The sequence below is a fragment of the Neodothiora populina genome (genome assembly GCF_041146345.1).
Source record: "Neodothiora populina strain CPC 39397 chromosome Unknown canker_contig_13, whole genome shotgun sequence".
NCBI classification, from domain to species: Eukaryota; Fungi; Ascomycota; class Dothideomycetes; order Dothideales; family Dothioraceae; genus Neodothiora; species Neodothiora populina.
In genome coordinates, this window is record NW_027191402.1 from 1,134,602 (window position 1) to 1,148,352 (window position 13,751).

At 49.0% G+C, this 13,751-nt stretch overlaps 3 protein-coding genes across 3 annotated transcripts; all 3 read left to right on the plus strand.

The window, feature by feature from the left end:
• Window positions 1–1,518: 1,518 nt before the first annotated feature.
• On the plus strand, window positions 1,519–2,571 carry AAFC00_001963 (uncharacterized protein; the record flags this gene model as incomplete). Its single annotated transcript, XM_069341229.1, has 1 exon — window positions 1,519–2,571. One exon carries the CDS (start codon window positions 1,519–1,521, stop codon window positions 2,569–2,571), a length of 1,053 nt encoding a protein of 350 aa, XP_069204740.1.
• Window positions 2,572–3,524: 953 nt separating this feature from the next.
• Window positions 3,525–4,264, plus strand: AAFC00_001964 (uncharacterized protein; the record flags this gene model as incomplete). The annotated part of the gene is made up of 2 exons (XM_069341230.1): window positions 3,525–3,609; window positions 3,663–4,264. The coding sequence occupies 2 exons, from the start codon at window positions 3,525–3,527 to the stop codon at window positions 4,262–4,264; spliced, it is 687 nt and encodes a 228-aa protein (XP_069204741.1).
• A 7,928-nt stretch (window positions 4,265–12,192) lies between these two features.
• Window positions 12,193–13,228, plus strand: AAFC00_001965 (uncharacterized protein; the record flags this gene model as incomplete). The annotated part of the gene is made up of 3 exons (XM_069347965.1): window positions 12,193–12,312; window positions 12,367–12,756; window positions 12,812–13,228. 3 exons carry the CDS (start codon window positions 12,193–12,195, stop codon window positions 13,226–13,228), a joined length of 927 nt encoding a protein of 308 aa, XP_069204742.1.
• Between the last annotated feature and the right edge of the window lie 523 nt (window positions 13,229–13,751).

Here is a 13,751-nt window from a genome sequence, read left to right on the forward strand (position 1 = left end):
GAGACCATGCCAAGTCGAAGTCTTACTAAGCAGATCCTCTTTCTTCAGGCACTTGAAACGCATCAAGGCCCAAAATGCTCACCACCCCGCAAGCTGAGAATGATATATCATTTAGTGCGTGTTCATCTGTGTGTCTAGTAGATCTATCTGATAAGATGTCCGAAGAGAAATACCTGGCATCGTGCAGACGCGTCCTGCTCGCTTCTGACAATGTCGGAGTTAGCTCTAAAATAACAGCTTGCGCTGCTGTGAACATTTTGTGCTTTTAGGAATGGCACTTAGAACAAGAGCTCATCAAACAGCATAGTCTCCTAGAGAGTATCCTCGGCACGGCCAGAGGTTGTGTGTCGGTCCATAGAGTGCTGGAAATAAAAGGCAGCCGACGACGAGGTAAGGCAGTATTCTCTCAAGTAAGGTACCTATAGGTAGGTACCTTACCTCAGTGAATTAGCATGTGCGTCATTTCGAATGTGAGATTCTGGTGTGTCCTGAATTAAGGTAGGTACCTATGTTTGTGAAGATCGAAGGCTCGTACCGCTGTCGCTCTCGGTCAGACTTCCCCAGACGCTCCGCTTTGGCTGTTCCGATATATCCGAGCGTTTGATAGTAGGGTAGCATTTGTAGACTGTTGGAGATGGAAGGCAGTTGACGACCAGTATTCTCCCAAGTAAGGTAGGTACCTGACCCTAGTGAACATGCAAAGCATGCATGTCATTTTGCACATAAGATCCCGGTGAGTTCGAGAATAAGGTTGCAAGTACCGAAGGCTCGTACCGTCATCGCTCTCGGTGCGAGCTCCCCAGGCACTCCATTTCGGCTCTTCCGACCTGTCCGGGGGTTGTAGGGTGGGGTGTTTGAGTTTGTTCAAATTCGACTTTACTCAAGGACAAATCAGGGCTGATCGGAAGAAGTCTATATCACGTATTTGTGCCATTACCCGAGTCGACCAATGAGAGCTACGTCGCATCTGGTACATCTGGTCCACCTGTCGCCATACTGTGACAGATAAGTCGATCTATTTCCGCTGACGGACGTAGGTCGTGTATCTTTGCCAATCGTCTTCACATGTGAGTCGCTCTAATCGGTGTCTCCGGCATCTCAAAATTCACTGGGCGATGTGCTGAAGCTTTTCCTTACCGAGATGATGGAACACCCAGATAGACTCAAGAAGAAGCATACCGGAAGCTGGCGGCATAGGAAAAGCTGGCTTAGGCAGGGCTAGTCCATGCCGAAGGAGATGTATGGGACTTCAGATGCGCTGAGCTCCACCTTCAAGTCACGTCACGCCGGTTCCGACCCTCTCAAACCGCATAATGTTGCACATCAATGAGTGGCGTGAACACCCACCCCAACAGCTTCCAGCATGACGCGTGTCAAACAAGAGTGCTAGCATATATAAAGTGGCATGGTGCACCTCAGTACACATCGACACTCAAGACACTCAAGCACTCAAAGCACTCAAAACACTCAAAGCACTCAAGACACTCACAACTCAGAACACTCTAAAGTACCATCACAATGTTGGGCAAAGTATCATTCGAAGAGGCATACGAGATTCCTCGCCTCGCCGATCAAAGTCGAGACCAGGCTGCTCTCTACATCGCTCCAAAGGACCTGGATCGATACATGAGACAGATCAAGTCCATCACTGGCGAGCGTCTCGAAGTCTCTGATGCCAATGGTATCGGCTACACCATTGTTTCTTTGACTGTCCCGGGTATCCAGGGCATTACCGACAAGACCGAAGCAGAGAAACATGCTACCGAGGTCAACAACTACATTGCCAACGAAATCAAGGACCACCGTGATCGCTTGGGTGCTTTCGCAGCACTGTCGATGCACGATCCCAAACAAGCTGCTGCCGAGCTCCGTCGTTGTGTGAAAGACTTCGGTTTCCACGGCGCTCTCCTCAACGATTTCCAGCATGCTGGTCCCGACGGCGAGACCTATCTGTTCTACGACCAGCCCGCTTACGATGATTTCTGGAAGGTCGTCGTCGAGCTCGACGTCCCAATCTACATCCATCCTGCAGCACCTCAGGGCAATTACTACAAGCAACAGTATGCCCAGCGAAAGTATCTGGTTGGACCACCTCTGAGCTTTGCCAACGGAGTATCGCTCCACTTGCTCGGATTGATCACCAATGGTGTTTTCGACCGCTTCCCTAGCCTGAAGGTGATTGTCGGGCACCTTGGAGAGCATATTCCTTTTGACTTCTGGAGAACTAACCACTGGCTCGAAGATGTCGAGAAGCCCCTTGCAGCCAAAGCGGGCGACGTCATCTGCAAGAAGACAATCTACGACTACTTCAACCACAACATCTACTTGACCACCAGCGGTCACTTCAGCACCCCTACATTGAAATATGTAGCATCTTATCTTGGACCTTCGAGACTCTTGTTCTCTGTGGACTATCCGTACGAAACCATTGAGAATGGATGCGGATGGTGGGACGGAGACGCGAAAAACATCAAGGAAGCGCTTGGTGGAGAGCAGGCTTACCTGGACGTTGGTCGTGAGAACGCGAAGAAGTTGTTTAAGCTTGGAAAGTTCCACGATTCCGACGCGTAGTTGCGATTGTCAAGAGGCCGGAGCCCGCGCCGGATTTGTTACTACAACTCTCCCATCTTGCTTCTCTCTTGAAGATTAAAATACTCATAAACCTTTACCCATGCTTTTTCGTCTTTGACCATTCATACCTAGTTTAACACCACACTCATTATTTCAAGCTGTAGTTGAAGATTCCAATGCGACCATGCCCAGATATGGCTACATTATACACGGTCCCTTTTTGGTCTAGAGACATGATGTAGTACTCTGTGAGACATCATATCGCCTTTGTAAGCTTTGTAATCTGCATAGCCTCTCATGAGTTTCTAAAGATATGATATTTGCTCATGACCCATGTCACGAGTGCGTCAAATGCATACTTGGCATAGGACAGATCTGGTAGAGACCGGCAGTCCAACATGAAGCTAAGCGATGGACATCTGGTCGTCCTCTGGATTCGCTAAGATATAATGTTCTATACCAAGATGGATGACGTCGGAAATGAGTCTGGATCGAGTCTTGGTATTTCCTTGGTCGAACATTCCACTCCGCCCCGCTGGGCAGAGCTTGGCGAACACGACATGTGATTCCAAATCCACTTGTGCCATGCCCGAAAGCGATAAGGTTAAGATTAAAGTATTTTCTTAGCTCGACCTTGCCGCAATTCTTTGGGAGAATGATCGTCAAGATTGCCGTTTCGGGAGCATAAGTGGCCGCAGCATATAGATCGCAGGTCAAACCACAAGCATACACACACACTTGGCTCGAAGACCTCCCAAGGCCGCCACCGACAAGAGCCAAGTGGTTGCCATATCATTATCATATCACAACATGGAAGGAATAATGATTATAAGTAGACTCGCCATCTCGCACCAGGAAGATAATAATCATCCACAGTTCCAACAAACAACTCACATATACACATTCACCAACACAAATACCATCGAGAATCATCAATTATACATACTTTCATCATGAAGTTCACCACCAGTTTTATTCTTTCCATCGCGGCCGTGGCTGCTGCCGCTCCCGCAGACATCACCTACCCAGCTCCTCCAGGTAAGGAATACATTCCCAAGCAGACCAAAAGAACTTTGGGTTGACATGCGTAGGCGGCTGGGACAAGGTTGATTACCCAGACGGAATCGGCGCAGGCAAGAATGACGTTCCCAAGGGAGGATGGGAGAGTGTCGACTATTCCGGAGGAAAAGCTCCTGCTGCTGCACCTGCCGCACCCGCGGCTCCTGGCAACGCTGGATCTTCTCCTTTTGTATTCACTTCCAGCTACCACGTCTCGGCTACTCCAGATCAGGTCGTCAATGGTACCACTCCTACCGGCGGCCTCAAGGGAGCCAGCGGTACCTTCGACTTTGGCATCAACTCTTTCACCAACACAATCTGCTACAACATCACGTTGTACGGATTCGAAGGCAACTACCAGTCTCCAGCATTGACTGCGACCCACATTCACCAGTCTGCAAAAGGGGCCTCGGGTCCACCAAGAATCGCCTTCCCCAACCCTTCCGGCACAGGCCATGTCAGGAACTCAATTGGATGCATTGTCGGTCCTTTCAAGACCGGAGTCATGGTCAACGGCGCAGACTCGGGTGATGGCTTCCACGTTTCGCAGATCGAGGCTGCACCGCAGAATTTCAACGCCGATGTCCACTCTAGCCTCGCTGTCCCCGGTGCAGTTCGTGGTCAACTCGCTTAAGTTGATCGACGAAGGATAGGTTGGCGCATTTTTGCCTGATGCTTATCTATAGCGCGGTGTAATCTATATTCATTATAATTTACACAGAATCGATTTGTCTCCGCTTTTCCTCTAATCATCATGTCTTCCGCCTCTTTTCATCATAAATCCAATCACTATTCTTTCCCATTGAGATATGTCGTAGTTGTCTTATATGCGTCGCGCAACAGGTTATAATTGCCTAAATAGGTCAAACGTAGCAATAAGTGATAAGACTTCTTGATAGAAAGCCTTCCCGCGTCTCCGTCACTCTCGAGTCATTAATAATCGTCGCCGCCGCTGCAATGGAACCATCAAGCGTTGATCTCAAGGGTCCTACTATTGTGTCCAATGCAGAGCTCATTGCTCGAACCCCAGAGGGGTTTACCGATAACTCACGCGGAGAGGTGACTTGGTCAACTCTTTTCTCTGGCCCAGCAACACCAACCAACGCCTTATCTGCTGGAATTGCAACTTGCCCGCCAACTACTGGACACTTGCGTTTGCATCGCCATGTGCATGCAGAAATCTATCATATCATCGAAGGCAATGGAGTCGTCGAGGTGGAAGGAAAGGAATACAAAGTGCAGGCTGGCTGCTCGGTCTTTATACCTGGAGACTCAGAACATGGCATCAGGAACGAAAGTGACGTTCCGCTTAGATGGCTGTATGTTTTCGCATCAAACAGCTTTGGAGACGTTTGCTACAGATTTAAACATGAGCATGGGACCGTCGAGTATTGAGGTGGACAACGCGACGGATGGTTACGATCTTCCGCATGAGTGATGCGACACGAGGAGGAAGAGTGGTGCAATTATGTCATGCCTAAACGGATCCAAGCTCCGGGACATGATTTGAGAGACGAAACACCGGCTCCGGAAGAGATGATTCTGGAGTAGAGACATAGACTGCCAAGATATCCGAGAGAAAGTGAGCAGCTGAAATCAGCCTATACAACAATAGTCAGGTGTTTCAAACTTCAGCTCTGAATGAACCTGACATCCGAGGTTTACTGATCATCCATGGACTCGTTGTAGCTTTCCGCACACGCAGACCAGAACAACGTGGAAATCATGAACTTCCCACGTGTTTGTGTATGGTTGATCTAGCCTGGGAACTGCATAATTATTCAGGCTAATGAGATCGTGGTCTTTTTGCCTCGGACGACTTTCTTAATTTGAACTTGGTTTCCAACGCCATATTGATTTATGAGGGGTAATACGAAGTTTTGGTGGCAACCAAGGCGCGAAGCTTGGTAGAATAGTTACCAGATCACTGATGCGGGATGGCGTTAGATCGTATTTCTCCATCTTTGCTGGAGTCGATTGCGGGGAGAGTTCTACCGTTGTAAAGTCTACTCGGTATCCGTTAATCACCAAGGGATTGTTCGACATTGGTATGGGTTCGAACACGACCGACACGACCGACCATGGAGAGTAGAAAGTAGTGGGTATGAAGGGTGGAAAATCACCAATACATAAGACGCATGCATCCCTCTTCGGTTGCTCTCATCATCTCCTCAATCACAAACATGTTCAGAAGACTAGCAACCGCCGCTTGCGGCCTCGCAACACTCAACAGGCCTTTGCCGCACCAGCTGCAGGATCTAAGCTCTCCAATGCTCCCGAGTCGAAACTCAACGTGAGAGCTACCGACCCAAAGGTCGGATACTTCTTCACCTCTTTCCCGGTCTGGGACGAAGCCATCTACATGCACATCAGTGTCGGAAACGACCCCCACACTTACGACAGACTCTCCCTCGATGGCACCGACAAGACCGAGGCAATCCTGAGATCCAATGTCGGAACCAAGGGTGTCCGTGATTCTTTTATTGTTCCTTCTCAAGATGGTAGCAAGTACTGGCTCCATGCTACCGACTTGAATGGAAATGCGTATGGAAACAATTTTATAGAAGCATCCAAGTTCGGCGGACGTGGAATGGTTGTTTGGGAATCGACCGATCTCGCGACGTGGAGTGCGCCAAGATTGACCAACAATCTTGTGAACGCATCTGCTGGAAATGCATGGGCACCCGAATCAAATTGGGACCCCTTGACCAAGTCTTATGTGACGGTCTTTGCCTCTCGCTTCTGGCCAGACTCTGATCCACAGAGAAGTGGACCAGTGCCCGACAATGTCTTGATGTATGTCACTACCCAAGACTTCAAGACTTTCTCGACCGCCCAGACATACTTTTCCCCAGGATATCCAGTGATTGACGCCACTCTCCTTTATGCCCCCGACGAAGGTGCCAACGTCTGGTACCGCTGGGTCAAGAGTGAAGTCGATTACAAGGTATTCCAGCAGCGTTCTACAAACGGCATCCTCGGAAAGTTCACAAACGTCGGAAACGCTCCCGAAGGTACCAGAGTCCAGTTTGCTTCTCAATATGACAACAACGAGGGTCCTCTCATCTTTCGCGACAACTTGGACAGCAAGGAATATAATTTGTGGATCGATGAGAACACTTTAGATTCGTATATCCCGGCGACCGCAACCACTCTTGGTGATATGGGCGCTTGGGTTGCTGATGGTCTCAACAACTTCCCCGAGCATGTCAAGCACGGTAAAGTCTTGCCTGTAACTCAGAAGCAAATCAATGCCATCAGAGCAAAGTACAAGGTAGTGTCTTAAGTGATGGACACGAAGAGGTCTGTAGAGTCGATAGGAACAGATAGATATTCTACAATGTACAATGTGTCTCTCAAGCAGTAGTGTGCCTACCTTACTGCAACAGTAGCAACAGCAGCAACGACAGCAACAGCAGCAACGACAGCAACAGCAGCAACGACAGCAGCGGCAGCAGCAGCACCATCGTCCGTTCAAAATCGACACCAAAAACATCGCCCTACTGGGCACCCGTGAGCGACCAGGTCAGCGTGGTGAGAGCATTGGGGTAGCAGCAGGCAGCAGGCAGCAGGGCGCAGGGGCACAGTCGACACGATCTCACGCTCTGGTCATGACTAGTTATGGTACTGTGCAGAACGCCGGAGGGTCACAAGGGAGGTGAAAGCAAAGGCTGAGGCGGAGATGGATTCCTCTTGCTTGTGTGTGCCTGCGCGATCAGGCTCGCTCTGCTAGAGTGCCGAGTGAGCGAGTGGTGAGCGGTGTCGTCGATTGAAGAATGAGACTTCTCTGTTGTCGCATGAATGGTCGAACTCACATCTGCATTGAGACATTTCATGTACAGACGACTGTAATAATATTGATTTTTCTGGCATACCTTAGGATGACCAATGACACACGAGAGGGGTCGGCCGACACACTGGTGCAGCAAAGGTCGGATTTGGATCCGCGTCGATATATGTCTGTGAAGGCAGAAAAGCTGATAACGACATTTGTAAATTTACAATTTCTACAGAATGTATAAACAAAAGGCAAAACTACGCGAGACTCTGCTTGACTCTCTTGGTTGCCTCCTTGTACTCGTTGAGTATTGCCGTATAATACTTGATTTTCTCGTCATACATGTCCAGCAGCGCCACCAGGACCTCGCCGACTTCGAGTCTGCGATGTGTCACGGCGACGATGACCTTGTCGACCGCATCATTGGCGGCGAAGGCGCGATGCGAGGGCAGGTCGCATGCCTAACGTTGCCGATGGTGTGCATCGAGCTCATGGCGAGATCATTCGACGTGGTCGATGCCTTTGAGCTGGGCGGGTCTGGCTCGCGCCGCCCATGCGGCCCAGTCCCACTCGTGGTCGTCGGGGGTGGCGATGCGGTAGATGCTGTAGCCACAAGGCAGGAACCGCTCGATCAAGGTAGCAATAGCCTGGGCGCTGAGCCAGCCGCGATCCGCAAGGCAGGCCATGGTCTCGTCGGCGGCGGTGGGGGTAGTCACGACTTCCACGCTGCTCGGTCGTTTGCGCTTCTTGCTGTTGCTGTTGTCTTGCGCTCTAGCTTGATCTTGTTTTTGCTCTTCTACGTCTTCGGCATGCAGCGTCTCTCTCGAGGACAGATCTTCAGAAGACATGATGATGATGATGATGAACAAGGAGGTGAAGCAGTAGTAGCAGTAGCAGTGGTAGTAGCAGTAGCAGTGGCAGCAGCAGGGACAGTAGCAGTAGAAGAAGATGACGACAAAGAAAAAGACGAAGAAACAGACGAAGAAACAGACGAAGAAATGAAGAAGAGATTCACAAGTCAAAGAACGAGAAGAAGGGCGCCGATCTATCAGCTCCAATCTATGGAAACATGTGGAGCATGGCATTCCGCGTGAGTTTAGGTGACAATAGCGCCACAGACGACATGACTATCCCGACCGGGGAACCTCTCGCCCTTGTTTAGGAGAAGAAGTCAATATATCCCTCGTCGTACTCTTGTAGTCACATGCGACTCTGTACTCGTGTGGGGTTTGATTGAGTTCGAACAGCCTGACCAGTCAGTGATGGTGGACGAGCAGAACTGGAAGCGATTGTTCCACAGATGTAGGCGATATCTCGTCTTCCTCCGTGCACTGCGTGCGACTTTCACCCGCAGAACTCATCACGCAGATCTACCACTGAAGTCATGTTTAACGATATACAAATCGGCAGTGACTGTGTTTGGCGCTAGAATGTGCTTAGAATTCATTATATTGCTGGAAAGCGTGCACAATTTGGCGAAACGGCAAAGCCTAGCACAGTAATCTCCACACCAATAGGTCACGTCCTTTATGCAAAACATGAAAAGTCGAGGAACCTATGCAATCCTTCAGCAAAAGGGCATATGGTTCACATACAAATATTGGCAAGAAGTGTCGAAAATGTCACCTGTGGCCCGAGATGCTGGCTTTAATCGGACCACTACTTCTCGTCGTACTCAAGTCCAAACAGTCTGCTCACCAACGAAATGGTGCATGATCAAGTCTGCAATATTAACCATACATTTCGGATCGTCTGACTTCACTGAAGGCTGGACGAGAGCCCTTATGGAGTACAACTTATTGAGAACATGATCCTGATTGATATCGGAATAGCATTTACTATGTGTGTCTGGAAGTATATCAAGGATGATCCAAACTTGGTATTGATCCACCCTGACACGCATACCAGGAAGATTTGCTTCTCCATCTCTGGCTTCCATTCTTATGTGAAGCAGCCGCACCACCAGGATCTCGCTATGCTTGATGGTTGTGGTAACGGTGGCTGCGCGATCGGCTCTACTGCTGGAACAGTCTCCGTAAAAAAGTCTCCGATCTGAGTGGAAAAATCTCCTGTCTCGGAAAGACTTTCAATTCTGCCTAGTAGAAACTCCAGTTCTCTGTAGGCGACACCAGGGGCATATTGAGGGAGTTCTGTCTAGGCCAAATCTGTCAATTAGCATAACTTTCACGTCGTACACTGTTCGTCTACAGAGCAAGCGCCGAATGTCAAATATCACTGACCATGTCCAGCGAGATTTACCGTCACAAACGTCAACCCTCTCTCTGTGTGCGCTTTACCCAGATATCCAGCACCAGCGACTCGTGTAGCTGGTTCTTGCGGCTGTCGATGTTTCTTGGAGTCGTATATCACTTCCGCTAGTCCCATATGGTAGGGGACAAAAAGGTCCGTGCTATATGGACTGTTTTGAAAGCCTTGTAGTCCATCCCAAGTCATGTTCTGGATCGCTGCAAGAGTTCCGTTGACAAAGAGGAGAAAATCCAGCCAACCGTGCCCAATGATGACATTTTTCGTCTGCTCGATCACAGAAGGCAATGGACCGAGAGCACTAGGGATCGATTGATCACCTGCTATATTCAGACCGAGCTTCTCATCGCCGCATACATGGTAGTCCGTTGATGGGGCGTGGATAGCGTTCTGTACATCGGTACGATTGAAGTAGTCGCTTGGTCCCCAGCCCATTGCAGGAAAGTCGAGGAAATTCCACTGGAATGGGCAAAAGTCTGTCAAGTGGTAGACGTTGAAGCAGGGGTTGACATACAGCGCAGCTGAAACAATGGTGCCCCAGACCTTGCAGTTGTTTACGGAGCTATCTGGGGCTGGCGGTAGAGGGCCTAGCGGAGGGAACTCCAAGGCCTGATGCATGAAACTCGAATAGCCACACCTTCCAGCTATCTCTCTCACATCTGCTATCGTCGATTCGTTGAGTCCCAAAAGATTAGCGTACATCTCCATATGCAGAGCAGACGGGGCTGTCCAAGTGTCAATTTGTTCTTGTCTTACAAAGGGGAAAGGACGTGTTCCAACGCACCTTCAATCATCGTGTCTGTGTTGCTGATGGCTGGACTATTGAGGAGTACACCTGTAACGTTGAAGTATCGAGTGTCATTCATATCTAGCATATGACTAGCGATATACGGAATGAACTGGCCAGCATAACTCTCGCCTGTCAGATAGACCTTTCGATCTTTGAGGTCAAAAGTATCAACGAAGTTCCTCCAGAAACCCAAGAAATGCATAGCAACGTCATTCTGGTCCTTAACTTGCTCTGCTGCACCTGGCGCCGCCGTGGAAAATCCAGTGCCTATTGGTTGATCAATGTAAACCATGTTCGTTAGGTTTGACTGCAGGTTCAATGTGTCAGCATGACCGGGCACATACTATCCAAGTATCAACCTACCTACCCAGGAATATGGGTTCAGGATAGGCTCAAAAGTACCACTCTGCCATAAGAATGGGCCATTCTCTTGGATGAGACCGTCCATAGAGCTGCAGCCAGGACCACCATTCAACCAGATAGTTATCTCCTCACTGGCCTGTGGGTTCGAGGAAGGGAAGAACCAAAAAAGAGCTTATTTGGATTGCTCGTATTGTCGTCAATCGACAAAGTGCCCGCGTATGATTCTCCGATGTCATAGTTGACTGCGGGAATATTAGAGCCATTTACCTCAAATACTAAAGGATATGCCACTATTAGTATTTACACATTCGGGCTCAGTGATGTTCTTTACGCTTAGTCTTGGGATTTAGATGGCTGCGCGTTGTGTGTTCAACACGACTGCTTCTACCATAGACGTCATTTGCTTGTCTCGCGGGAAACAGATTCGCTCGATGAACGTATTCATGTGGGCTCTGAAGACATTGAACGCTCAAAATAATTAGACTGAAGATAAGAGCGGCGATATAGCACATTTCGGACGAACAAACTGCGAGGTCCGTTGAAGAGTATTCAGATGTGTTGGACGGTCAGTAAGCAGTAATTCTTCCGTTTTGTAGCATGGGGGTGTCTCCAAATCCCTTTTGTGAATAGGTATCTCTATCGACCTGATGCCTAGGTAAGGTAAGGACGTAAAAGAATCTGTCAAAATGTTTCCAAAATTCGATCTTCACCCACACACATCGGGTATCTGCGTGAAGATGGGAATAGCGGAGTCAAGCGAACAGAGGAAGCGGTAAACGCATACACCCAACTTTTACATCTGAGCTGTTAGATATCTTGCAGAGATTGCAGAGACATTAGGACAACCAAATCACATTCATCGACCACTAGTCGATTTTTTACTGAAATAACAGTCGCGCTAGTCTGATGTAGACATACCACAGAGCAAGTGTGAATGATGGTACATGCTGGGAGCGTAACACTCTATCGAAGATGAAAACTGACCCTGCATTATTGAGCAAAGGTGTCCACTTAGTTCAAACAGTCCTGCAGACTGACCTGCGGACTGACAGAGCATTGTGAACCCAGCAAGTAGGATAGTTCGTTCAAGCGCCGGAAGATTTTCTGTAACGGATAGGATTTTCTGCTCGCAGCAGGGACGTCGCAATGCGCTAATTAATGGCTCGCTTCAACTAAGATAGGCAGGTGTCACTAGCGCGATAATTAATTCGCGATAAGAACTATACAGTATTGCCCTGCAGCGTCCGTCCATTTGCAGCAATTAGGCAGACGAATTATACTGTGATTTAGTGTCGCCATCTCTCCATAATTGGTGTCACGAAGGTTCCTTTCTGGCTCACATCTTTCATGAACCTCGGTCACCAGTATGGCTGCGTCGATAGAACCTGGAGCGACTACTCTTACGAACACTCTTGACATTAGCGAGAAACCCCAACCATCCTTACTTCAGGACCGGGAGCTTGAGCAAGACCATGATGCGGACTTTGTAATAATCACGTCCATTCCTGCATCAATCCACAAGGAACTGAGTTTCAATTAGGTGACATGGAACGGAGTAGAAGACGTTGATAACCCCTATAATTGGGCGCAGTCACGGAAATGGCTTGCTACGCTCCTCATGTCCGGCATATCTCTGATGACATTAATGTCCTCCTCCATGATCGCACCAGCACTTGATGACATCGCACGAGATCTCAGCGTTAGTAGCAGTACCGAGGCTCAATTGGCCCTCTCGGCTTTTGTCCTTGCGTACGCTTTCGCGCCTATGTTCATCGGGCCACTGTCCGAAATATTTGGTCGAATTCGTGTGCTGCAGACATGTAATGCGTGGTTTCTTATCTGGACTATAATCTGTGGGTTCGCCCATGCTGAAGCTCTTATGGTGGTTGCTCGGCTTTTGTCTGGCATTGGCGGCGGAGCCATTTTTGCGGTGAGATTGTCTTTTTACAGCCCATCAAGCTGAAGCCTACTGAACCACATGACAGATCGGCGACGGATTCCTCAGCGACTGCTGGAAGGCCTCAGAACGAGGCAAATCATTCGCCATCTGTAATGTAGTCCCTCTTCTAGGCCCTGCATTGGGGCCTCTAATCGGAGGCTATATGACTGCAACTATCGGCTGGCGCTGGATTTTCTGGGTCGTGGCAATGTTCGACGTTATAGTGTTGCTCCTGAGCCTGTGTTTCTTACGAGAGACACATGCTCGTACAATACTATATCGCAGGATGCAACGGATCAAAGCGTCCACTGGCAATGAAGAGCTTTACACAACCTGGGACACTGCTAACGATAAGAAACAGTCGCGGAGTGCTCGCACCGTCATCACCATAAGCTGTACTCGCGCATTTCACATGCTCGCTACTCAACCTATACTGCAATTTATTGCTCTCTATCAAGCGTAGATTTACGGAATCATGTTCCTCATGTTCTCCACTTTCGCAACAGTCTGGACAAATATATACCACCAGACTGAGTCACAAAGCGGATTGAACTATCACAGCATTGTGGTTGGCTCGAGTTTTGCATCACTTATAGGTGGCCCGCTGAACGATAGAATCTGGGCACATCTTTCCAGAAAGCACAAGCGCGAAGATGGAAGCGGGGTGCCCGAATATCGCGTTCCTTTGATGATCCCTGGAGTTGTTCTGATTCCTGCCGGATTGTTCTGGTACGGCTGGAGTGCCCAGGCTCATCTGCACTGGATCATGCCAAATATTGGCGTTGTCATTTTCATGATAGGAGTCACATCCAGTGGGCAATGCATGAGTGCATACGTAATCGATACTTACGTCGAGCGTACAGCATCATCAATGGCAGCAGTGACGTTTCTGCGCTCGATTATGGGATTCACCTTTCCCCTATTCGCACCAGATATGTATCAGAAACTGGGCTACGGATGGGGCAACAGTCTATTAGGATTTGTAG